Genomic DNA, 27,465 nt, shown 5'->3' with positions numbered 1-27,465 from the left:
CCTCATTATAACTGCTTAATTTTTCTGCTACTCCCAACTTCTGTAACCACCTCCGTGACAAATGTGCTTAGTAGAGGAAGGGCAAACCTGACAAACGTTTAAGTAGACTATGCTCTGAAATATTTTGCCTATTCCTAGTATGCTTTACTGGCTCTCCTCTCCATACCTTATCATTCATTCATTTATGAAACTTTTATTAAGCTCCTGCTATATATGTAAAGACTAGATGGAGCACTGAGACAGCACGAAGTACAGATAGAATCACTTATCAACATCCCTGTAGAGGGTACTCCTAATTTCACAGAAGTTTAACCTCTGAACTCCCTACCAACTCAGGTCTTGTAATTTTATAACTTGGTTTTATCACATATCCTACAAAAATTGAAATTTTATTATTTCATAATAAATATTACTGTATTGCTGAATAACAATGCAGGCGTAGAAAATACATATTGTACACTTTCAGATTTTGTAACAATACTAGAAAATCAAATGATGACTTAACCACTTTGTTAACCAAAGATCACTGAAGGAAATAGTCTGTCATTTAATATCTCCTATTCATTATCGTGAATAATCTTTAGGTATCATTAAAGATGATATTTAAACATACTGCTTTACACAAGCAAACATTTTAATTTATTACTTCAGTTATAAATATGAAATGTGTTTTTAAAAGGAAACAATTCCAGTAAGATCAAAAGAAGCTTGAGACTTTTTTTTGGTACAAGCCTATCACAAATAATCGTTTTTTACTTCACTTTACTTTCACTTCAAACTTTTTATTTTAAAGAGATAAAATGTGTGACTCAATACATATAAAATATTACAGAGCTAAAAATGCTAATCATATTATCTCTGATCTCAACCTAATTATTTAAAATGTATAAACTTCTAGAAACAAAAACACAATTTGAGAATTGGGGGTGAACCATGCATAGCACTAGTCAGACACAACATGTGGCATGGATGACAATAAAGTACTACCACAAAACTCAAATGAATGACTTGAAAACTAAACATTTAACAATTAAGTGAATCTTCTAACTTCTAAATGTGTGATACAGAATTAGTTAATTTGTAGCCACATTTGCAGCCACCATGAACAATTAATGAAGAGTCATATCACCATAATAGATCTTGTACATTATAGATAGTAAATAATATACCAACAGAGAAATCTGAATTCTCATAGAAATGCAGAAAGCAATAGTGCCAGAGAGCTGAATACTTAATTATCAATTTTCTGAATGATACACTAACTACCAATGGCAAAAATTTTAATTTTCCTCTTCACAGATGATCCTGTAACACACTTCAACTCTACTTATTTCCTAACTATCCTTTCTAATTCTTAACTTTATCATCAAGGCTACTATGCCCATTAAAGTTTTCTGCGTTTAAGTATCCTTTTTAAGGAAATAAGCCTAATCAAGGTTTCTCTGCACTGTTCCATCATTTCTCCCTCTGCCCATTTTCAGTAAGTTCCATGGCTCCTACTTTCATGGATTCACATTACATGTTATTTTCCAAAATTCTCTAAATGGGCAAATTTTCTCAATGAATAAGTGAATAGATAAATAACTGGTTTCCCAATGTTAGGTCCTAATCAGTGAATTTTTGCTAGAAATTTGTTATTCCTTTATAGTTTCTCTTCTGCTTTCCTCCTTTCCTTGATTTATTCATTTCTCATTTTGTCTTTACCTTCCTCACAATATGTTAAAATAGGTACTTCTATTCCTTTAAACTCTCTCTTAGGACAGCCATAATCATTCTCTGAGCTTCAACTATATTTCTTCCACTAAAATGACTCCCAAATTCATGTTTCTAATTCAGTTCTAGGTTATGATATGGTATCTCTAACAGTTTGTGATTACCAAACTCAATATCCAGAATTAAGTTTATTTTTCTCCCTAAAACTATTCTTCTTTATCTTAAATTTTTGTGATGCAACATTCATACAGTATTTCATATTAACACTGGTATAAGCTAAAATTTTACATGGGAAGTAGGAGGAATGAGAAGCTCTCAAGATTGAAATTCTAAAGAAATAAAGAGAAAATGTTCATAAGGAGAAAAATGTGCATTTATCTAACAAGACCAATATGGATATATAGGGATTTCATCAACCGACATGCTAAAAAAAAAAAAAACCAAAACAACAACAAAAGAAACTTGTACAGAAAACAGAGGCAAAAGCAGGTAACAAAAAAAGTACATAAAATATAGCACATTGCTATAATAACAGCCACTAAAACTCAGAGTGGGCTGAACGAGGCTGGGAAATAAAGCTTTTTTAAAGGGAGACAGGTGGGCAATGCAGGGCATTCTTGTTTGTTTCAACAGGCGAAGAGGAAAGTCAAAAACTGCTCCTCAGGTTGAATGTCTCAAAGTCCTGTCAGTAAGCTTTTAAAAATAATGGAGGGCAAGAACATTTCAGGACTACAATGAGAAAATACTACAATTTTCCAAAAACAAAAGATTGGATTCAGCAAACTGTACATCAGTGACCTTGTGTTAGATTCCTGGCCACACGCCATAAACTATAATCATCATTATTATTATTAAAAGGATGAGTAGCAGTGATCAAAAGTGTTAGCACAACTCTGGCCAGAAAAGGTGATGCCACAATCACTTTACTACCTTTTTGGAAAGGATTACCAACCTAGCAGATCTGAGAAATAAATACCATTTGTGTAGGTTTTACAAAGTCTCCTAAGCATTTCTTACAGGAAAGATGCAAGTAAACTTGTAAACGAGATAATATTTGGCTAGTGGATTCACAAATGAACGGATGGCAAAACTCAACAACACTTAAATAACGATTCAGTAAGAGCCTGAAACAAAGTCTCTTGTGCAGTGCCACAGAGATCTATGTTGGACCCACACTACTTAATATTTTTATCAGTTTCTCAGTTGTAGATGCAATGCTTATCAAATTTAATGCTGAAAAATCTCCAAGGCATAGCTAACAAACTAGATAGAGCTCAGGATGCAAGACAAAAATAAAAACCTCAAAAGGCCAGAGTATTGGATTAAACTGAATAAGATGATATTTAGTGAGTAGGTTTTCCTCTCACTGAAAAATCTTCTGGTAAAGGCTAGTCTTATCAGGAATTTTATAGACTTAATTTTGCAAGATGCTTTATAAAGGAGACTTTCATTCACATATAGGTTGTTACTCAGTTCAGAGATTCTGTGGCCTCAGGTGGGGAAAACTCCTCCTTTATCATTTATAGTTATTCCCTTATGAAACCCAGTCAATTCTATCTTCACACCACCTCTTTCATCTATCACCACTGTAACCAATCTTAACACAAGCCCTACCGCTATCCACCTAGATTATTTCACTAGTTTCTAATAATAATTCCAGCCTCCACTCTTTCTTCTTTTTCTAATTCATCCTTCAAACTGTTGTTAGATATTACCTCTAGGCAGAGATCTGGTCATGTCATTCTACTCAATATGAATAAGTATCTCTCAACTGCCTACCAAATAAAGTTCAAATTTCAATGTGGAAAATTTAAGTTTCTTGATAATCTGGTGTCACTAGCTTTTCTAACTTCTCCTATCTTTACTACTCACACTACCTTACACTTCATGTGCCTTTCAGACTTTGCTTATGCATCTCTCTGTGCCTGGAAGGTTTCCTTGAATTAGATTTAAATTCCAACATGGTCTCTAGATAAAGTCTCTATGATCTTCTCCCACCGCCAACCTTCTACTCAGAGTTGAGATCAATCTCTCCTACATCGGAACATCATGAATTTATTTTTAATTCCTTCTTTATCATCTGCAAGAAATATCAACAAATATAAACATTTCAACATTAAAAAAGAACAGAAAAAGGGCTGTATATAAAACAGTGAATCTGTATTTCATATAGATTTGTTAAAGTGCATTTTTTTTAAATTAACATGATCAGCACTGTCCTGTTTGTTAGTGTTTCCATCTGAGCTTTTTTCTACATTTTTCAGTGTAATCTTTTAAGTATATGCCCTTATTATGCAATATTTTGTACTGGTTATCTGTTCACATATATTCTCCTATTCAACTATAAGTACCTTGAAATCCCTAGTCCTTTCTTCTTGCTCTTTTCTCTTTCCTTTGCCCTCTCCTTACAGAGGTATCCTGTAGAATTAAAAGCTATAAAGTGTTACTATGACTATAGCAATGGACAACTCAGAAATGCAATTAAGGTAATGACCTTGACTTTTTTTCTTATACCTGAAAAGCTATGAGGCATGTGAATCTTCAGTGGCTATCTATCACACACTTTAGACACTATTCCAACCAAACGGGCCTGCAAGCTGCTCCTTAAACACAAGCACTTCCCCCTTCACTCTCTGGGCCCTTGGACATGCTACTGCCCATTTGTGGAATATGTTACACACCTCATCAATGTCCATCTGAATCCTGAGCTCCCTTTGAATCTCTTTTCAGGTGCCACTTGCTATAGGAAACCTTTCCCGATTCCCCTGGTATGCCCTCTCCTCAAATCACATTAGACTTATATATCTGTGAACATGCTGCACCCCTCCCCCTCTAATAGAATGAAAACTCTTGTAAAGTAGGTAAGGATAGCTTTGCTTTGGACCTTGAATCCTCAGCATCTACTACTAGCACATCACCCAACAAGTAGTAGTAAATGCCTAACAACTGCTTCTCCAATAAAATTAATGTTATATGCAATAAAATAGGACAAATAAAGTTTGAACTTAAAAAAATTAAATACTAATAAGCAATCTACATTGATAAAAATAAAAAGACTACTTAAAAACTGAACTACATTATGAGAACTGAAACAAGTATCCTAAAACTGGAAATATATAGAATTAAAGAATTCTAAAAGTTAACTGGGATCTCTAGCCTATAGCTTAAAAGTGATACAAAGAAAGAGAAGACACCAAAGGAGAGATTAATAAAATTGAAATTAAGAAAACTATTGAACTAATAAATAAAACTAAGAGTTGGTTTTATGAAAAAAACAATAAAATTGATAAACCCTTTGGTCAATTTCATTAAAAAAGAGAAGAAAGCCAAATTACCAATATCAAAAATGAAAAAGGTAAACTCACCTCCAATGAGGAAATTTAAAACAATAATTAGAAATTACTGTGCCCAACTGTCTGCCCGTAAATTTGACAATCTAAATGAGATGGATGAATATTTCAAAAAAATATAAATTGCCCAGATTAATAGACAAGGAAGTTGAATTCTTAAATAATTCTATCTCAGAAAAAGCAATTGAACAAGCCATCAATGAACTTCCTAGGAAACAATCTTCAGGGCCAGATGGATTTACAAGTGAATTCTATCAAACATTTAAAGAACAATTAATTCCAATACTATATAGACCATTTGGGAAAATTGGTGAAGAAGGAGTTTCATCAGATTCTTTTTTATGATACAAATATAGTTCTGCTACCTAAACCAGGAAGAGTCAAAACAGAGAAAGAAAATTATAGACCAATTCCTCTAATGAATATAGATGCAAAAATTTTAAATAACATATTAGCAAAAAGAATACAGCAATTTATCACGAGATTGATACATTATGATCAGGTAGGATTTACACCAGGAATGCAGGGCTGGTTCAATATTGGGAAAACTATCAGCATTACTGATCATACCAACAACAAAACTAACAGAAACCACATGATTATCTCAATAGATGCAGAAAAAGCCTTTGACCCATTCTTATTGAAAACACTGGAAAGCATTGGAATAAATGGAGCCTTTCATAAAATAATAAGCAGTATCTACCTAAAACCATCAGCAAGCATTATATGTAATGAGGATAAGCTGGATGGATTTCCAATAATAAGAGGGAAGAAACAAGGATGTCCATTATCACCACTGTTACTCAATGTGATTCTAGAAATGTTAGCTTTAGCAATAAGAGAAGAAAAAGAAACTGAAGGAATTAGAATAGGCAAAGACGAAACTAAGTTATCATTCTTTGCAGATGATATGATGATCTACTTAGAGAATCCCAGAGAGTCAAGTAAAAAATTACTTGAAATAATAAACAACTCTGGCAAATTGTAGGTTACAAAAATAAACCCATATAAATCACCTGTATTTTTATATATTACTAACAAAGCCCAACAGCAAGAGATATAAAGAGAAATCCCATTTAAAGCTACAGTAGACACTATAAAATATCTGGGAGTCTATCTGCCAAAACAAACCCAGGGACTATGTGAACACAATTACAAAACACTTTTCATGCAAATAAAGTCAGATCTAAGTAAGTGGAAAAATATCAGTTGCTCATGGGTAGGCAGAGCTAACATAATAAAAATGACAATCCTACCTATATTAATTTACCTATTCAATGCCGTACTAATCAAACTACCAGATAATTATTTTCTAGAGCTAGAAAAAATAATATCAAAATTCATTTGTAACAACAAAAGGTCTGGAATATCAAGGAAATTAATGAAAAGAAATTCTAGGGAAGATGGCCTAGCCCTACCAGATCTCAATTTGTATTATAAAGCAAAAGTCATCAAAACCACTTGGTACTGGCTAAGAAATAGAGGGGTAGACCAGTGGAATAGATTAGATACTCAAGATACAGTAGTCAATAAATACAGCAATCTACTGTTTGATAAACCACAAGAATAAAGTCCAAATGGATACATGGATCTAGGTATAAAGACTGATACTATAAACAAATGAGGGGAGCAATGAATAGTGTATTTGTCAGATTTATGGAGAATGGAGAAATTTTTGACTAAACAAGAGATAGAGAACATTACGAAGTGCAAAATGGATAATTTTGATTACCCTAAATTGAAAAGCTTTTGCACAAACTCAATGCAATCAAGATTAGGAGGGAAGCAGAAAACTGGGAAAGAATTTTTGCAACTAGTGGCTATGATAAAGACATCATTTCTAAAATATATAGAGAACTGAGTCAAATGTACAAGAATACAAGTCATTCCTCAATTGATAATTGGTCAAAGGACATGAACAGGGAGTTTTCAGAGGAAGAAATTAAAGCTCTCTATAGTCATATGAAAAAATGTTCTAAATCATTATTGATTAGAGAGATGAAAATCAAAAAAACTCTGAGGTACCACATTACATCTATCAGATTGGCTAACATGACAAAACAGGAATACAATAAATGTTGGAGAAGATGTGGGAGAGTTGGAACACTAATTCATTGTTGGTGGAGCTGTGAGCTGATCCAACCATTCTGGAGAGCAATTTGGAACTATGCCCAAAGGGCTACAAAAATGTGCATACCCTTTGACCCAGCAATACCACTTTTAGGACTGTATCCCAAAGAGATCATAAAAATGGGAAAGGGTCCCACATGAAGAAAAAATATTTATAGCAGCTCTTTTTGTGGTGACCAAAAACTGGAAATCAAGGGGATGCCCATCAACTGGGGAATGGATGAACAAGTTGTGGTATATGAATGTAATAGAATAGTATTGTGCTATAAGAAATGATGAACAGGAAGACTTCAGAGAGACTCACTGATGCTGAGTGAAAGGAGCAGAACCAGGAGTACTCTGTACATAGTAAGAACCTCAGTGTACAAGTAATTTTTTTGATAGACTTAGCCCTTCACAGCAATGCAGGGACCTAAAAAATTCCCAATGGACTCGAGGCTAAATGCCTTCCACATCCAGAGAAAAAACTATGGAATTGGATCGCAGAATGAAGCAGACCATTTTTTCTTGTGTTATGTTTTGTTTTGTTTTCATGGTTTCTCCCATTCATTTTAATTCTTAATTTAATTTAATTTAATGCAACATGACTAAAGTGAAAATGTAGTTAATAAGTATGTATGTGTGGAATCTACATAAGATTGTACGCCATCTTGGGGAGGGAAGAAGGAGGAAGGGGGAAAAAAATGTAAGATATATCGAAGTGATTGTAAAAAACTGAAAACAAATAAATTAATTAAAAAAAGAAACAGAGGATATATGATCATCATAGGTTCACAGAAATTTAGAGGTGAAAGGGATATTTGTGGTTATCTAGGCCAACCCCTTATTTTTACAAGGAAACCAGACCCCAAAGAAAGCTAAATAGCCTGCATATATGATTAGTGTTCAAGCCAGGACTAGACCATGGTCTCTAGATATGAAACTTATTAATTCAATCAATATTTTCTTTAAAACAAATAGAATTCTGCCCACACAAAGCAAAATTTCTCAATCACTGCCATTTTGTCTTCCTAAAATTAGATTTGTTGGCAGCCCACTGAAAAATATCTGGTAGTCAAGGGTGGTGGAAGGAGATAGGAGACAAGGAGACTGAAGAAAACATTTATGTTTTGAATTTTTTTGTTTTATGGTACCTTAAGCAAATAAGGGGAAATGTGTTACTTTGAAGCTCATGATGCATAATTAGTATTTTCCAGGTTAGCTTAATGGAAAGAGGACCTACCTGCGTGGAGGAACACCTTGGTTTAAGTCCCACCTCTGACATTTAATGACAGAAACATGGGACAAGTTAACAAACTTCTAATCCCATCAGCAATTTTTTAAAGATTAAGTTCTAATTTGCCGAGGAGTTGCAGAACTGCATTGATACAGAGTTATCATATACTGATCACAACCATCACAAGACTGTACATTTAAAAAAGGGTAGTATGCAAAAGATGTACAAATGTACAATACTCCATCAGCTCACTAAACTGCCAACTAATGAATGCCTTACCCACTGCTGAAAGGAATTAGTGAGGAGAGTGTATAATAGAGGAATTCTATAACATGGTAAAAGGAAAATGCCTTTGCATCCCTACAGGCTGAAACAAGTCTTTCCTTTCTTTTCAGGATGGTTACTGGCTGTGGGACCCTGAGAAAGACATTTTACTCTCAGGGCCTAAGGCAGCTCTCCAAGTCTCAAAGGTGTGGACTAGAGCAAGTACAGAGAGTCCTGCCCAACCCGAGCAGAGGGGGTTTCCTTACTTGGGAGCTCCGTCCCTGTAACAATGAAATCAAAAGTGCTAACAACCACTGTCCCTTCAGGCTGATGATCCTCAGATATTAATAGTCCACTTTTGAAAAACTGGCCAGTCTAATGCTGTTGACCCTCATCATTAAGGTAATTCATAACTTTGGGTCCTCTTGAATGAAGGTACACTCCTTAAAATAGAATTACTAAAAAAAGGAACCCATTTCTATTTAACATATAGTGGGAGGAAATTTCTTTTTTTAATCTCAGCCACACTGGTTCTGGCCTATGATGAGAATTTCTCAAAACTACAATGAGAATTGTGGAAAGCCAAACTCAAACAAAAAAAAAGTTGTTCTTAAAGAGAAAAATGTGATACAAGGCGTAAAGTAAGAGGGAGTGAGGGGGTACCCTTTCTCATTCATTGCTGATGGAAAAGAAAAACTTTTTCTATTCAAACTTCAATGATGCTGACTAAAGATTCACAGAGACACCTACTCATACAAATACACAATGTAATGATGAACTTAGTATTTTTATTCTGAACTTATTTTTGTCATAATAACTAGTTGAAAGTATTATATTTATTATTTGCTTTTTAACTTTCTGTAATACAAAACTTGACAGCATGCCCCTACTTTTCAAAATCTATTCCCCTACTATATAATACTCCAAAGAAACTAATCAGGTTCACCACTTTTGAGAATAAAAGGTTTGAAGAAGATGGTCACTTATATAGTATCTTACACATTTCAGACAAATGTCTCCTAAAACCATCAATATATCCTTCTATAGGACAGAATTCTACAACCTGTACAATTGTCAGCACTCTGGGAATATTCTCCATTCTTCTTCCTGTTGTTATTTTTTTTCAAACACCAAACATTAATTTGTTAAGTTTTAAGTTATTAAGTTCTTACCACTTGCCAGGCACTGAGCTAGGTACTGGAGATTTTAAAGACAAAAATGAAGCAATCTGACTTCAAAGACTTTGCATGCCACTGAGGAAGATGACATGTAAAGCATACACAAAATATGTACAAAATAACCATAAGCTAAAGGGGGTGGGCAGCAGTAGCAGCTAGAAAGATCCATAGGGGGAAAGGCTCATGTACAAGGTGGTATTTTAGCTGACTTCCGAAGGAAAGAAGGGGTTTCCTTGGAAAAGGAAAAAGAGAAGGGGTACATTTTAGGCATGGATATGGTAGAGGGAATGCTGTATGTGATGTATAGCAACAATTCTGTTAGGCTAGACCAAAGCATCTGTGAAAGGCAGTATACATATAAAAAGATAGGAAAGGCAGGCAAGAGCCGTGTTGTAAAACGCAGCTACGTGATGCAGCAGATGGAATACTGGACCTGGAGTTAGGAACCCTTGAGTTCAAATCTAGCATCAGACATTTAATAGGTATGTGACCCTGCGCAAGTCACTTAACAGAGACAGAGGTCTCAGATCTCTGTGACCTCTTAGACAGAGGTCTGCCTCAGTTTCTTCAACTGTGAGATGGAGGTAATAATAGTACCTACATCCCTTAGTTGTTGTGAGGATCAAATGAGATATTTATAAGTGCTTAGCATAATGCCTGGCACATAGTATATACTTAATAAATAAATGCGCCTTTTCTTCTCCTCACAAGAACCTGTATCTTCTCCTCTGCTAGCCTTAAACACCAAACAGATAAGTTTGTGTGGGATCCTAAGGAGTTTACTGATGAGAGGATAACTTTGATGGCTGTATTAAGGATGAACTGGCATAGAATCTTGGGAGAGGTCTATGTGAGAAGTAATGAGGCCCTGAAATAGGATAGGAGCCATGTCAGTGGACAGTAAGGAAGAGATATTAGAGAGCTCGTAGTAGAACTGGCAAGACTTGGAAGCTGGCTGGATATGAGGGATGAGGGTAAAAGAAGATTTAGGGATGATTCTGAGGCTGAACCTAGCTGACTGAAAAAAAAAAGTAATGACCATGATAGAAACTAGGAAGTTCAGAAGAGGGACAGTATATATATTAAGTGCTTACTATGTAACAGGCACTTGAATACAAATAGAAAAGTGAGACAGAATCTTCCAAACCTCAGCAATTTTTCCAATCAAAGGGTCATCCCACCTAAACCACAGTCACAGTTTGCAAAACTTGATGTCTCTCCTTTCATAAACTGTCTTTTTAAAGTCCAATGGAACTGGGCTAAAATATGTATCTAAAAGATAGAATCCAGTATAAAATATACTCTACCAAAGCATTTTTGAATGTGAAGCTTCAAGTTATATTTTTTAAAACAAATAATATTCTGTCTTAACAATTCTGCATCTGAAAAGTGACAAATTTCACTTAAAATGGGGTATGATATAACCCAATATTTTATACTTTTTTTTATATATGCTATACATGCAAGATAATTTTATTCTATTCCAAACTGTGGGAGTTCCCAGCACATATAAACAGCATCACTATTCAGGTTTAAACTAGTCCATATATTTTATGGATGATATTATGCCATGGGTATGTGCCTCAGATTCACTTTAATACTTAAACAACAGTAGCAGCTGATTATTTCAAGTATATTTTAGTGCTATACCTCAAATTCAAAACAGAAGAGAACAGTAATTTTAGCCAAAAGGTGTGATATGTAGAACAGAATTTTCCAACAAATTTAAGTGACTTATTTATTTGAAAATAATGGCACCATAACAATGGAGTATGTAAATAAGGAATAAAGGGGTATGTCAATAAAGACTAAGAAGAAACTTTAATTTCTAAGTGCCTATTCCTAAAAGTGTTACTTCTTTATTAGTTTTTTTCATAGGCATAATGCTTTTTATGACAAATTCAAATACTTGTGGGACTAATTAATCATTCTGCTAAAATAATTAACTTGTAAGTAGAAATTATCCATTTCTCCTATCAGTATGGAAAACTGTCTGTACAGTTGTACAGTCCAAGTTAATTGTAGTACAGTTGTTCTATGGTCTGAAACAAACAAATGTATGCGTCTCGCGTTTTATTTAGTCACCACACATTCGCAGAAACCCTAGAGGGCTAATCCTGGCTTGAGGCACCTTGAGAAAGTTGCCTCATGCAGCAAACATTATTGGAAATGGTTATAAAGCAGAAGCAAATAAGAAAGGATTCTGTTACGGAAGTCTGTAAGGAGCCTACTCCAGCATCCTGTTGCCAGGGCAACTGAAGATACAAAGTCTCAATTTAATCTTTCTTAAAAGTCATATACATAAATTAAATCATGGAATTCTAGAACTGGAAGGGACTTAAAGACAACATTATGCTTTGTTTAATTTAACCAGTTTTAATTTAACTAAGGCTTAGTGGTTAACTTGTTTAAAAGTATACTAATAGTGTTAGTTTTATTATCATAACACCTCAATTTTATTTCAATTTATAATTCATAAATACTTTCTTCAAAACAATCCTGTGGGGCAGGTAATGAAAACAGTAGTATATTCATTTTTCAGATAAAGAAATTGAGGTTAAGAAGATAAGTGACTTGCCCAAGGTTCCAACACTAGGAAACAAAAAGGAGAGACTTGAACGCAAGTCTCCTCAATTCAAATTAAGTTTCCTTTCCATTTTATAATGCTACCTTATTTAAACCTTCTATCCCTTATTTTCTCATTTCTACTTCCTAAGGAAGAAAAGGAACAAATGGACTAAAACAGATCATTCAAAATCCAACAGACAGAAATGGTACTCTAGCCTACTGTTATACCAGTTCAATTTCTTGAATCACAGGGTAATAACATTTCAGATCTGAGAGGAAACTTGGAGATCACACTTTGTAACTCCCTACATTTACAGATGAGGCAATTAATTCCACATAAATTAACTAATTTGTCCTTGGTCATATAACTATTAGAAGAGTAAGGATTAAAACCTCTTCAATCTCAGACCAGTGATGATCTCTCCTCCACTGTTCACTATTCAAACTATTCAATCTCATACTAGAGACAGGGGAGAGGAGGGGAGGGGAGGAGAAGACAGGAGGAAAAGGAAGAGATATAGGCATATGCCCCCCCCTTCCTTTTTATCATTCTTGTAACTCATTACTTTATTTTAAGTGCATCTAAAGCAAGGGATCTTAACCAAGGGACTAATTTCCAAAAATATTTTAATAAACATATTTCAATGTAATTAGTTTCCCTTGTAATCCTATATATTTTACATTGTGCGTTTTAAAGTATTATTATGAAATGTGGTCTATGGGTTTTGCTAGATTAACAAGTTCATTATACAAAAAAGGTTAAAAGTCACTAATCTAGAATCTAGAGTAAAATAAAGACAGAGGGGGAAGTTGTAATAGTCAGAAAGGGGAGAAAGAAATGGAGAGGAAGAGCCTCACATTTAAATCAGAGTACTAACTGAATTCTTTTGGACTGCTGATAAAGGAAGACACTATGTAAAATGGAGCATCTTGGAAAAAATACTCAAAGACCACTTATTTTTTTAAATTTCAACCAAGTGATAGTTTCCTCAATTAACTTTCAATGAAATGCTTTCTTAAAAAAGCTATTATATAGATATTTAATTTATTCTTAAAACAACCCTAATGGTTGGATATGAGAAGATGTATTATTGACTGGCTTGATGAAGGAGAGAACAAGTAGAAGAACTGCAGGTACAGTAAGCTATTGGCCAAGTCAACACAATAAAAATGCCCCAACAACTAAACAAATATTGTATCGAACTGTCAAACTCTTCACTTACTTTTTTCTTATCTGACATCTTCCATTTTTGTCAAAATTTCCATTAAAATATTTCCAAAACTTGAATATAAGAGTACAGTTTCAATCTCACCAAAATTTTTTTGGAAAAGAGCTGTTGATTCATTATTACCAGCCATGTAACAATACTTTTGTACACAGAGCAGAATAATATTTGGGGTAGATTATATATCAAAAAAACTAAAATTTAGAATCTGGTTCTAAAGGAGAATCCTTAATGACATATTACAAGCAACATCCTGATATGAAAAAAATTATATAATTCTTTCATTCATCTAACATAGTATGCAAATTATTTAAATACAATCACAATTTTTCAAACTGATTCACATCTAATTTAATCATTCTGACTAACACATAGCTAAACAATTTTACGAAAGTGACCATGGAAAAAGGGAAAAAAAATATGATCTTACCTGGTAGTTTCTTTTCTCAGATAATGTATGTCCATCAGTCCTCACCATAGAGTCGTGTCCTTTCCTCACAGTACTGGAGGCAATCAAACAGAACTGTCACTCAAGGGTCGTGTCACAGGAAGGACCGCCCACCAACTTCTCCCTCTAGAGTGGAATTATCCAAAAGCCGTCAAAATTACTAACATGTAGAAAATAAGAACAGTAGCAAAAATATCCAATATCATACATAAAAAACAAAATGAGAAAAACTAAAAACAGAACCTTTTCGTATTACATCTTAACAGATTCCCCTTTTGTAAACTTGGGAATGGCAGGACTGACTGGCAGGCATGCTTTATCTGAAACAAGAAATTATCAGGTATGAAAAACTTCCCTCTTTCTCCAACTAAAACTATCTGCCAGAACTTTCTAAAAGGAAGTAGTCCATAGTGAAAGAAAATGGGACAAACAAAAAGTATGCCCCCACCTACTTACTTTTTTAATAAACACTCTCCTGTCAAATTCAGAAGCTTCTCATAATGACTGAAGGTGAAGCCAAAACAAACGAAACATCTTTTAAGTTGATGACCAGTCAATGTCTTTTCCAAAGCTGGCTTTTCTCATAGTCTACTAAGAAGCAACTTCTCTAAAGTAAGAAGTTCTACTTCTTTGCAACTAAAACTTGTGAAATTTTAGCTCACTATACTAAAAAAGTAGCATTTTTTTCAATGAACAGAATGCAAATAAAGATGAACATTCACAATGCTATCAACACTTGTATACATCCCTTCAATCTTCATTTATAATGCTGAATGCATGCATAATATGTATTAATTATACATGCACACATGCATATCTGTATACATATATCTATACATGTGTATAGATATATAGATGTAAACATATAACAGCTTAAAAGGCAGTCTTGGCCTCTTAATTAAAAAGAGATGGCAACCTTGAATTTCCATGGAGTGTATAGTACTGAAAGTACTGTGGCTATTCAGAAATCATTCAATTTAGATATAATAATCACCAGAAAAATAACTGACAGTAAAAGTGATAGGTTCAAGAATTCAAAATGAAGAGTTGCAAGGATTTAAAAGCATGATGATATGTTTCCTTGCCAAAAGTTTTCTCATCTAAGTCAATTTTAACAAAACCGCTAAAGTTGAGGTATGTAGTACCAAATTGTTATCTACTAGAAATCAAAAGAATTTATAAAATGGATGTTGAGCATTAGGAAATGTGGGAGATCTAAAGCATTTTCTTCAGGTTTTGTTATGGTTTTCCCCAGCCACTCAGTAAAAGCTTCTCATAGTCTCAACCACTCTTTTAAAATAGTTTCTCTCCTAAATAATGAATTCATTGTCTATTAATGCTGACAGTACATCCTGACCAGTTTGACTTTTGAACTTTAACACAAGAATCATTTTGAAGATGGAATATATAAGCACATTAACTTAGATTCTGTTGGCACACTTTTTTTAACTGTTTTGTCCAGCTTATCATAAGCTGTTGGATAGACAACTTAAGGTATTTGTTCTTTGTACATGTGTGCACCTGCCTGCATGTCTGTACATGTGTACATCAGTAAAAATGTTAGCCCCAAAATTAAACAGGAGGAGAGTGGGCTGAATTGTGTTCAGGAAATTGCAATGACACTTTAAATGAGCCCAAACTTCATCCCAGAAACAAAGGCTTATCTTTTTAATAGCAATATTATCCTGGGTAGTTTTATTGCTGAACAATATTAAATGCAACAGAAGATTTAAAAACTATTACCAAGAGAAAGCAGTAGAGAAACAAATGGTAGCTGTGAGCCAGCTGCAACATGAAACAAATGGAAAATTTCAAAGAACAGAAAGAAACAAAAGATGGACTAGGGCTAGTGAACTGGGTAGGGTGAGGGTTGATAGTTTAACAATCAGAAGGCTCCCCAGCAAGCTCCACATCATGATGTCAGGAGAAAGTAAGGATGCCTTCCAGAGAGGATCTCTTGTGGCAAATTTATGGAAGAACTTAGGCAAGAATAAAGTAGGATGGACAAAGAGGGAACATTCAAATTGATGAGAACACACATCTATTGAGTATTGTAATTGTATCTACCATAAACTGTGAAATCTTTGATCTATGAGATAAACTTGACCAGCCAATAAACATTTATTAAGCTCCTACAATGTGCCAGAAAGTCAGAGCAATCAAATGGAAGAGACAACATGCAAATAACCACGTACAAAGTTATATACAGGATAAACTGGAGAAAATCAAGAGGGAAAATACTAGTTAAGGAAGATCAGAAAAGGCTTCCTGTAGAAGGATGAATTTTACCTGGAATCTGAAGTGAGCCAGAAAAAAGACAGAAGGGGAGAGAATTCTAAGCATTAGGGGACAGCTTGTGAGAGCCAGTAATAAAATGATTAAAGTAACTTTCAACAAGAAGTGATATGATGAAAAGACAGTACAAACAGATAGCAAGTTAGTCCCAGAGTTAAATAGGAGAGTGGGCTGGATTGTCTTAAGGAAAGTGCAATGCTACTTTGAAGTGGTTTCACTCTAAAGAAATTTTTTTGAAAGCATCAGAAACTACAGCATGTTAGGAAAAAAAAAAAAAAACTACTGATTTCCTCTGAAGGGAGATCATCCAGAAAATTCTTATGTTGTCCTTATGAAAATCATACAGTTCTATTAAAATTACATAATTCCATGTGAAACTGGGTCAAAACCTTAAAAAGAGTGCATAGTTATTTTCAATCTATCCTGATTCCTAAGATGCATTTTTAATTGAAATTGTAAGATATTCTTTCTCCTCAAATTTGACTGTCATCTTTTGAGGGTTTGAGTGAACTATTTCTCCAATATATTCAGCTCTAGAGCAGAAGTTTGTCATTAAGAATATTCATAATGACTGATTAGTCATTAAGAATATTCGAATGGAGCCTTCACAGTGAATTCTCTGGATCTACAAAGAATAAGTCCAGTATAAAGACACAAAGAAAAATGATTATTACAAATGTTAGGCAACCAAGAAAAACAAGCTGTGATAACAATTTATCTTAATCTCAATTTAAATTTTTATGACTGTCAGTGAAGGGTGGGGAATAAGTATTACTATAGTATCTTCTATGTTCTAGGCACCATCCTAAACACTTTACAAATATTACCTCATTTGATCCTCACAATAACCCTGTGAGGAAGAAGGTATTATTATCCCTATTTTAGAGTTAAGGAAACTGAATTAACTGGAGGTTAAGAAGTGATTTGCCCAGGGTCACTAAAGTACTAATATCTAAGGGCACATCTGAACTCAGGTCTTCCAGATTCCATCATACTCTATTCACAGCTATCTCTAAACTGTCAAAACAAACTCTGCAGAGACTTCATATGCAATTATTTATTTCTGGAATTCTATATTATTAAAAATACTGCTTTACTATCAATCTATTCCCAGTAAGGAAGTCTTAAAATTAAAGGAAAGCACAGAATTTTGGTAATTTATAAGGAAAGATGATTTTTTTCTCTTTAAAGTATCTGATCACTGATTTCCTAATGATGCATATAAGGAAAATAAATTCATATCCATGTTTTGTTTATAGATATATATTTTAAATTTTACATAAAATAATATTGAACTCTTTTACCTTTTATCTCATTAACATCATCATACAAAATCACATTAAGTTCTACAAAAAATATAATAAAGTTTTCATTATAATTAAGTATAAAATATTATATTAATGATCATTTAAAATTGTTCTGTCAGTTGAATCTTCTAGTTCCTGGAGTGAAAGAGTTAAAAAAAAAAAAAAACTCCTTTCTAGGGAATTTCTAATTTTGGTCCAAAATGGGATATTAATTCATTTTTTTCTTAGAATATCTTGAATTATTTTCTACCTTAGGGATTCACTCAATGACCCCACACACATACTTGTTCCATTGGGAAACCAAAACTTGTGGTCTACCCTGCATTCTCCTCTAGGTGATCTCATTAAGTTTCCATGGATTCAACTATCATGTCAGTGCAGATAAGGCCCAGATCTATACATCCAGCATTAAGTCTATTTTCTCCTGAACCCCAGTTCCAAATTGCCAATTACATCCTACATATTTTCACAGGCACATCAAATTCAACACAGTCAAAATAAAGCTTAACTTTTTCCCAAATATTTTTCCTTCTTATTAACTTTCATATTTTGATTGAGGGCATATTGTCTTTCCAGTCACCCAGACTGGTACCTTTAGAGTTATACCCAATTCTTCCCTCTTCCTATCTCACTCTTCATAGCCAATCAGTTGACAAGTTTTGTTAACTCTACCACAATATGACGTCTCACATCACTGACCTCTATACTTACACAACCACCAACTACTCTGGTTCAGAAACTCATCATCTCTCATCTGAACTTTAATAAGTTTCCTAATTAGTCTTTCCATCTCATTTCCAATCTCATTCCTCTCCAATCCATCCTCCATTTAGTTGATAAATTGATATTCCTGAAGCAAAGATCCCTTTTGCCTCTAGGAAAAAAGAAAAAAAAAAGAAAATCCTCTTTTTGACTTTTAAAGCCCTTTATAAATTGGCTCCATTTTACCTTTTCAGGAACATTATTTAATTTTCTTCAGTTCAGCCAAACAGGCCAACTGGTAGTTTCCCCATCTAAGACACACTGTTTCTCTTCTACATGCCTTTGCAGAGTATACCAACCAAGCCTAGACCTCACTCCCTACTCACTTCAGGGAATCCTCAGCTTCCTCCAAAATTCAGCTCTACAGGTAGATCAACATGCTGCAGCAGGGGGTGAGCAATGAACTGAAAAGTCAAAACCCTGAGCTGAAATCCCAGCTCTGCTGCTTACTTTTTCTATAACTGTTTCTACAGTCACTTCGCCTCTGGACCTCAGTTTCTTCATCTTTAAAATAAGGGGACTGAACTCAATAATCTATATTTAAGCACTATCTTCTAGTACTAAGATAGATTTCCCCTCACCACCAAGGGATAAGTAATCTCTCCTTCAAATTATATCTACTTTTCACATATTTGGTATTTCTTTTTCTATGTTACATCATTTTTTACCCAATTAAATGCAAGCTCCTTGAAGGCAAGATCTGTTTTTTTATAACATAACAAGGTAGGTAAAACAAAAAAGCAAACACTTGTTGAATTCGACTACTAATCACAACCACAATTTACAAAATAAACGAGTAACCATTTCCTATATGCCAACTTATTTTCTGTAAAGTTGAAAAAAAACAAAAAAGAAGTTAGTTTAGTTTCCATTCCTTTTTCAACTGTAGCAAAAAAGTTCTTCAGCAACTCATGTTTTTAAGACACCCTTTGGATACAAAATCAAGGAACAGATCTTTTGTGAAGATGAATGACGATGAAGAGAATAAAATAAGCTAATTAGATTAAGGCTTTTTACATTGTTTTTTCACACAATCCTCCAAGTCAGACATTCCTAATCTCATTTGTGTCCCTCTTTGTCAGTCTAAGGTCTAAGGACTACTAAGAATAAAAATTCATAAAACATACAAAGTCACAAAAAAGCCAACCACTGAAAAAAGAATTTTAAAAAAATTTTAAAAAACAAGTGCTAGAAAAAAAAAAGAAATCTTTTTTCATAATTAGATGGTAATCTCCTATAAGGCAGGGAACATGCCTGCTCTCTATCATGTGAAGCTTCATAAAATAGGGAACAAAAAGTTCATTTATATAGAAAATGATGATTATTTTTCTACTTTCTCTGAACTAAGGTTTTAGGTACCTACTCTTTTTGTTAAGAAAATATTCTGTGGGTCATTCTCATAAGACTGTTGAAATAAAGATGTAATCCTTGGAGATCTTGGATATAACTCACCTCATGTGAGTTGCACTTTCCCAGAGACTGCTACAATAAAATATTTTATGCTATAAAAGATTCTTGAATCAATGTTTTACTACAAGTAAGACAATGAACTAAGAACTTAATCAACCAAAATATTACTCTGTTTTCTAGAAACATCTACTTAAGACTTGAAGATAGTTATATTGCCAAAGGAAATGAATAGTTCTCCAAAGAAAAAGAGCAAAAGCTTAAAAACTATATGAAAGACTGCTCCAAATCACTAACAATACAGGAACTGGTAATCAAAGAAACACCTAGGTTTTACCTCAAACCCCAAAGTGACAAACGACAAAAATGGAAATAGTTAAAATTGGAGGAGCTGCACTGAAAGAGGCACACTAGCATACAATGTTGGTGAGACTGTAGCTACTGGTCCACTCATTATGGAATATAATTTAGAATGCAACCAGGATGTCTAAAACCCAAGTAGAGACAACCACAGGTAGTAATATTCTCTCAAGGAGGTGAAAGATATAAAAGTCCCAAAACAGTCTTCTGTGGAAACAAAGAACTAGAAGCAATGTAGGAAGATGGAGAAATAATTAAACAAACTGTAGTACAGAGTGTGATGGAATATTATTATCATAATAAATGAATTCATAGAAGCATGGGAAGACTTGCATGAACTGAAATAAAGTGAAGTAAGCAGAACTAGGAAAATAACATACACCATGATTAAAAAAAAAGTAAATAATAAAGGTGCCACAATAACAAAAATAAAATGCAAATGCTGGGCAAATATGACAAAACCGGGCCCAAGAAAAGGCTTGAGAATCCACCACCCTCTCTTTTTTCATATAAGCAGGGGTTGGGAGATAAATTGGGTCCAGATTATGGATATGAAATAGCGTATGTACCATCAGATACAATTACTGTGCTGTCTGGCTTAACCAAACTACTCTTTTTTGAGTCCTTTTTCACTCTTTGTCACAAAGGATGACTGGCTGGGTCAGGGACAAAAAGGAATGGATATATTCAAAAATGAAGATGATCAAATACAAAAGACAGCAATTTTTAAATCTTAAGGGGAAAAAAGAAAGCAATTGATAATGCTCTGAAAGTGAGCTAGCCTTACCGACTAACTGGAAGTCAGATGGCAACAAAAAAAGATTTTTTTAATACACATCATAATACCTATAAATGTTAATGTACCTGATGAAAGCTTTTCAAATTATGAAACAAAAAAAATTGATATAGATTACCATTAATACAATCTCACAATTAAAGGCTTTGGTTTCAAATTTCTTTGTTGTTCAAATTTCAAATTTCTTTCTAAATTTGACTTGCCTGCTTCATGTTATCTTTGCCCTAAAACTATGAAAAGTCTCACATCCAAATAAAGCAATTTTTTTCTTTAAATATCAAACTTAAAACAACAAACCAAAACTGACTAATAATTTATTTTTAAATTTATATAGTCTACTGTTAGAAAATTTTACTTGGCAGAGGAAAGAAAAATAAAAAGACACAAGACTGAGTTAACTAGCAATGATCTAGAGAACAATGTGCTAGTCCTTCCTTACCGAAGAAGACCATGCCATCAGAGAAATGATGACATGACTTGCACTTGACTTTGTTTTGAGCGAGGGAGGGCTGTGCAGGTCACCAGTCTCACTTCTCCTCCAGAGCCATCTGAATCCAGTGACCAGATATTCATCAGGATGAGGCAGTTGGGGTTAAGTGACTTGCCCAAGGTAACACAGCTAATGAGTGTCAAGTGTCTGTGGTGAGATTTGAACTCAGGTCCTCCTGACTCCTTCACTGGTGCTCTATCCACTGCACCACCTAGCTGCCCTGTCTAGAGAACAAAGACAAATCTTAAAAGAGAACCCTGGCCTGTTCTCTTTATGATGAAGCGTGAATGGTCAGACTAAAGGGTCTTCTTGAGGATATTTTTGAGAACCAGTAGTCTTTGGTTAAAGGTGATGAGAGTCTCGACAATGATGCTAGCTAGCCCTTAAGTGGAGAGAAGGGGAAGCATGTCAGGGATATTGTAGCAGTAGAATCAACAAGACTTGGTAATGGACTGGATATGTGAGATGGGAGAGTGAAGAACGGAGGATGACGCCAGTGTTGCAAAGATGAGTGACCAGAAAGATAGTGATACCCTTATCAGAAACAGCAAAATTAAGAAGGATGTGTTTGGAGGTATAGTCTTATTTTGAATATGTTGAGGTTGAAATGCCTAAAAATATTCAGTTCAAAACATCCAATTTGAAGTCATGTATACAGAGATGATTGCTGAACACACGCAATCTAATTAGGTCACCAGGAAGCCGTAAAATAGGGTTCATAAACTTTTTAAAATATTTCTGACAAATATATAAAATTGGTTTCTTTAGTAATCCTACATATTTTATGTATTTAAAGACATTCTGAGAAGGGGTCCACGGGTTTTATCAGACTGCCAAAGCACTCTATTATACACACACAAAAAGGTTAAGAATCCAGAGTATAGGTAAAGATGAGGACCCTGGAGAAAGCCTTGGGTATATACACCTTTGGTGTTTGAAATACAGATATTGATAAGGTAAAAGTGAAAGCAAGCAATTAGGTAGATTAAGAGAGAATAGCATCTGAAAGAGTTGTCAACAGTGTCAAAAGCAGTGGAGACATCAATAAAGATGAGAAAATTTACTAACGTAAACGCCTGACAGAGTATCTCTGAGAACTTTGGGCAAATCACTTTAACTTTCTTCCACCTCAGTTTCCTCTTCAACAAAAGTAGCAGGTTGAAAGAGATAGCCACAGTGATCCCCATCGGCCCTGGAGATCCAGTAAGAATACAAAGCCATGTCCTCTGGGCAGAATGACTCTAAGCTCGTTAAGGGCACTTTGTTGTTGTATTCCTATTGTCTAGCACAACACAGGGCAGCATATGGTTTAAATAAATTCTCCTTGAATAACATATGGTTGTATCAACAAGATTATGAGTAATGCTGTTAGTTTATTTCTATATGGAGAAAACTATCAGAAAAGATTTATGTGTAAGTAATGGAACTACCAGTTAAGTCAAAAATTAAAATGAAACTTAAAACTCAGAAGTATACAACTTAAATCCTGCCCAAATCCTGTCTAATTAAGCATCCAAAAATACTGAATAAGAAACTCTACTGATTAAAATGTATACATGTCAATTTTCGGAAAATAACTGTTCCTGAAAATTTATAAAAATCTAGGCATTTTGAAGTAATTTTTGTTGTTGAGTTGTTTTATCAGTTGCATCTGACTCTGTGACCCCAACTGGAGTTTCCTTGGCAAGGATACTGGGGGGGGAGGGGGAGGCACCAAGTTGCCATTTCCTTCTCCACCTCATTTTACAGATGAAGAGCTGAGGCAAACAGGGTTAAGTGACTTGCCCACGGTCACACAGGCCAGATTTGAATTCAGGAAGAGGAATCTTACTGCCTATGGGCTAAGGACTCTGCACTATGCCACCTAGCTGTCCCTTCTGAAGGCATTCCAGAATAAATACATTAAAAACATTTTTTTGAAAAAATGAAAATATACAGTATTTATTATTACAGTACTCATTAGAAAGTCATAAAGATGAAAGGGATTTTTTAAGGAGAGTAGGGACCAAAAGCCTAAAAGTATTTCCTTCTTTCACTTAGACTCCACTTTTAGGGGGAAAATCAAGTCATTGGGGAAAGGGGAAAAGATTAATGTTTTTGCCACAATTTTTGCAGATTGGTTTCCCCCCCCCCAGGCCTTCTTCACATAACACATAAAATGAAATTTTAACATTAAATTAGCTGCTATTCGAAAGGAGGGTATTGGGATTGAAGTTGAAGCAATAATCTATTCTTTTTCAAATATATCAAATTAAACATTATGTGCAAGATACTGTGCTAGAAATTGAGGACATAAAGACATACTACTCAAACTAAAAGAAGGGAGGCATACGGCCAAAATGCTCTGCTATATGAGAGGGCTGAGAATATGGGCAAATACCATAACCCAAGTGGTCCCCTTCATTATATACTAAACTTACTATGTTAATCAGTCAGCATTTAAGTTATCCCACGTTTAAGATACAGTATATGGTGATGTGACTTCCATAGAATGAGGCATGGTAGTCTTACTCTATATTTCACAGCAGGAATAACATTTTCTCAGATAGTTCATGTCTAAGATTTGAGTGACTATCTCCTTGCAAAATGACAATCATCATTCTTCCTCCCCCTAACCCCTCCAAATCAGGTACCCTTTCACAATCTATCCACTATCATGATAATAATACCACACCCTTCCGTCTACAGCTTTATCTGCCCCTATCTTCACCACCAAACCTGGTAGTCATCTATACCACCTACTTTGTCCTTTCTATCTAATATGCAAACAGACTAACCTTACCCAAACGGGAGTGCAGTATCTCACTTCCTAGTGATGAGTTTATGGTGGCATGCTTTTGCCCAAAAAGGTGGGGGGAAGTAAGGTGATAAACATGTGTTGGACAGGTATGTGTCAAGCACTGTGCTAATAAGTGCTTTACAAACATTAACTTATGTAATCCTCACAACTCTTCCAGGTAGGGTGAGACAATAATAAGCTTAAATGCCTTTAGTGTTCTGGGAGAAAGAACCAGGAAGTACTCCCTCTGTTGTTGCCCATGAACTAGACAGCCTTCCTTTCAGAAGATCTCAACCAAAGTAGCCCTTCCCTAACTCTAGAGTTGTTGTTTAGTCCTTTGTTTTCAAAGAGGACCAATGAAAAGGGGAGAAGAGGAAACTTATGATAAAAAGTAGTTATCACTGTGTCTGGTATACAATAACTAGCAGATATTTGTTATTTATTCTTCATTTTTGAAGAGGATCAATGACATCACAGGAGATATCTTGACTTGCAAGTGAACTGGATTTAAGTGAGACAGAGTTGCCCAAATTTATCAGCTTCATTCTCTGCTTCTGAGTCATCAAAGTCCAAAGGCAAGACAAAAGTCAAGACAGCTGGTAATGGCCCCAGATGTCCTTGGTATCGTTGATGTCTGACTAAGTTCTAAGTACTTCACACAGAGCCTGCTTCAGCCATTTTCGTGGCTGATGGAAATTATTCTCATCAGCCTATTCCATTGGGAAAGTCTTTACATGCTTGGGGTAGACATGTCCTTAACTCAGTGATGAGTTTGAGGTCTATCAGTTACCATTAGTTAATGGGTACACCCTGGACCACTATACATGCTACAGCTTTTTGGAGACACAGGTGAAAGTGAACACCAAAGCGAGATGAGCAGCCCTGAAAAGAGTTTACAAGCCCTTATGCCAGAAGTGCAAGTACTCCCTGAACACCCCACACAATCTTTACTCTACTAGCATTATCAATCACTGACAAGTGTCTGGCTCAGTACTCCCTGGTCTCCCCAAGACAAGGAAAGGAACTACTTATAGGACACCCCTGGGTCCTGATAAACTGAATCCAGCTAACTCAACTGAAAAGCTTTAGATTCTGAAACAACCAGCCCAACAAAGTTAATCCCTAACTTCTTCCCCATACAGATTCTACATTCCTAATCCTCATTATTCTCTCATATATTAGTGGTTCCAATGCTATGGGTGTGTTTTGTGTCCACAGTTTTGCAGTGTTTTATTTTTTTAAAACCCATGACTTATATGCAGAAAAAATATTCTGAAAATTAATCTTCACAGAAAAGTAACTTTCTGAATTCTGGCTACATATTTCTTTTGTACACTCAGAACTGTCTGAGAAAACTACAAAAATGATTACTGCCACGTTTATCTATAAAAGAGGGGTTTTCTGCATCTATGGCTTTGTGAAACGTAAATAACAAAGCCAGCTGCACATGGAATCAGATCTAGGGCAACTGTGAGCATTTCATCCAGCTTTCCAATCTCTAAATCTGTTATAAACCATCACCTACCATTTCCTTAAATGATGTAGCATAATAAATAGGTAAACATGCAATCTGTGGATTAAATGTCTCAAATGTAAATGCTGCTATGATTATTAAAATTTAAAATTCACCAAAAAACATTTCTGGATTCAGAGTAGTTTTGTCACGAATTTTCTTGATGAAATAGCTATCGTTATACAGAGATCTGCAAATTTGAAATTTAAAAAACAAGTCTCCATATTTAGAAAGATTAGGAACTGGTATCCTATACTATAGTCTCTTCTTCCCACCTTGGCACATGCCATTTAAAATGTATTTATTCAGCAACTTTTATGTGCTAGGTATCAAGGATACAAACACAGAAGTAATACAAGACACGCATATAAATAAAACAAATACAAGACATATGAAAAACAAATACAATTGTTAAGGAAGGGAAGAAGAACTCTAATGACTGGGGAGAATCAAGAAAGGCTTTCTGAAGGAGACAGCACTTGAACAAAGTATTGACAGTAACCAGGAATTCCAGGAGGCTGAGGAAGAAAATATGCTACTTCAGGCATAGGGGACAGCCTTTTCAAAGGCAGAGAAGCCAGAGATGAAAGGAGTCTAGAATATAATATAGAAGACTGTAGAGATAGGCCAGAACCAGAGAGTGAAGTGCTTTGAATGCCATAGAGAAGAGTTTCTCTTTTATTCTAGCAGAAATGGGAAACCACCAAAGCCACTTGAGCCAGGAAGTGATGACAGCCTTCTCTATGAATCAAATTCTACCAACTTCAAACTGGCAACTTTAGAAGTGTCAGCATCAGCTCTTCTGAGAATAAATTGCTTCCAAGGGTTCCATTAAATCAAGATAACAAAAGAGTTAGTCAATCTGTAAACATTTACTAAGCACCTATTCAGTGCCATTACTGTGTTAAAACACTGGTGACACAAAGAAAGGCAACAAAGTCTTGCCTCTCAAGGAGCTAACAGTCTAAGAGTGGAGATAAAATGCAAACACTATGTATGAAGAAGCTACATACAGGGTAAGTCAGAAATAATCAAAAGAGGGACGAAATTAGAATTAAGGCGGAGTTGGACAGGTTTCCTGGAGAAGGTAGTATTTTCACTGAAATTTGAAAGAAAGTAGAGAAGCCAAAAGGTGGAAATGAAGAGGGAAGACTTCCAGGCACAGGAGACTGCCAGAGAAAAATGCCCAAACAGGAGAGTCTTGCTGGATGAACAGCAAGGAAGTTGGTGGCACCTGATCACAGAGTATGGGCCATGTGGAGGTACTGGAGTTTGAGTAGGGGGTCATCTAGTCACACCTGTGTTTTAGAAGATTGTTTTCACTTTGACAGCTGAATCCAAGATGGCCTAGAATGGGGACAGACAAGATGTGTGGCAAGATGGTAATTAATCATTTCAAGCAATAAGATACAAGATGTAAAGATTATAATCCTCAAAACACAAGAAAATAAAAACTATTCTGACTTTAAAAAATAACTTCCTATGTAATTGATTCTTTTTCTTTTGTTCTGAACTTTAGCTGACTAATCACTCTAAGAAGGATACCATTCAGATTACTGACGACTATTCTGGAAAGCAGAATTTTATTTTTCATGTGAAAGCAAGTTAAAACAATTGAAAATAACAAAATTTAGGAATTAAGGGAACATAATATTACTAGAAC

At 34.8% G+C, this 27,465-nt stretch overlaps 1 protein-coding gene across 1 annotated transcript in view; it reads right to left on the bottom strand.

Moving 5' to 3' along the window:
- CNOT2 (CCR4-NOT transcription complex subunit 2) overlaps positions 1–27,465 on the bottom strand; it is a 180,270-nt gene that overhangs the window by 85,784 nt on the left and 67,021 nt on the right. Inside the window, 1 exon segment of the mRNA XM_072655367.1 lies at positions 14,076–14,148. Coding sequence (XP_072511468.1) covers positions 14,076–14,148 — 73 coding nt within the window.

The sequence above is a fragment of the Notamacropus eugenii genome, chromosome 3, assembly GCF_028372415.1.
Source record: "Notamacropus eugenii isolate mMacEug1 chromosome 3, mMacEug1.pri_v2, whole genome shotgun sequence".
NCBI classification, from domain to species: domain Eukaryota; kingdom Metazoa; phylum Chordata; class Mammalia; order Diprotodontia; family Macropodidae; genus Notamacropus; species Notamacropus eugenii.
The sequence above is the reverse complement of the archived record's forward strand: the minus strand, read 5'-3'. Positions and strand labels throughout refer to the sequence as shown.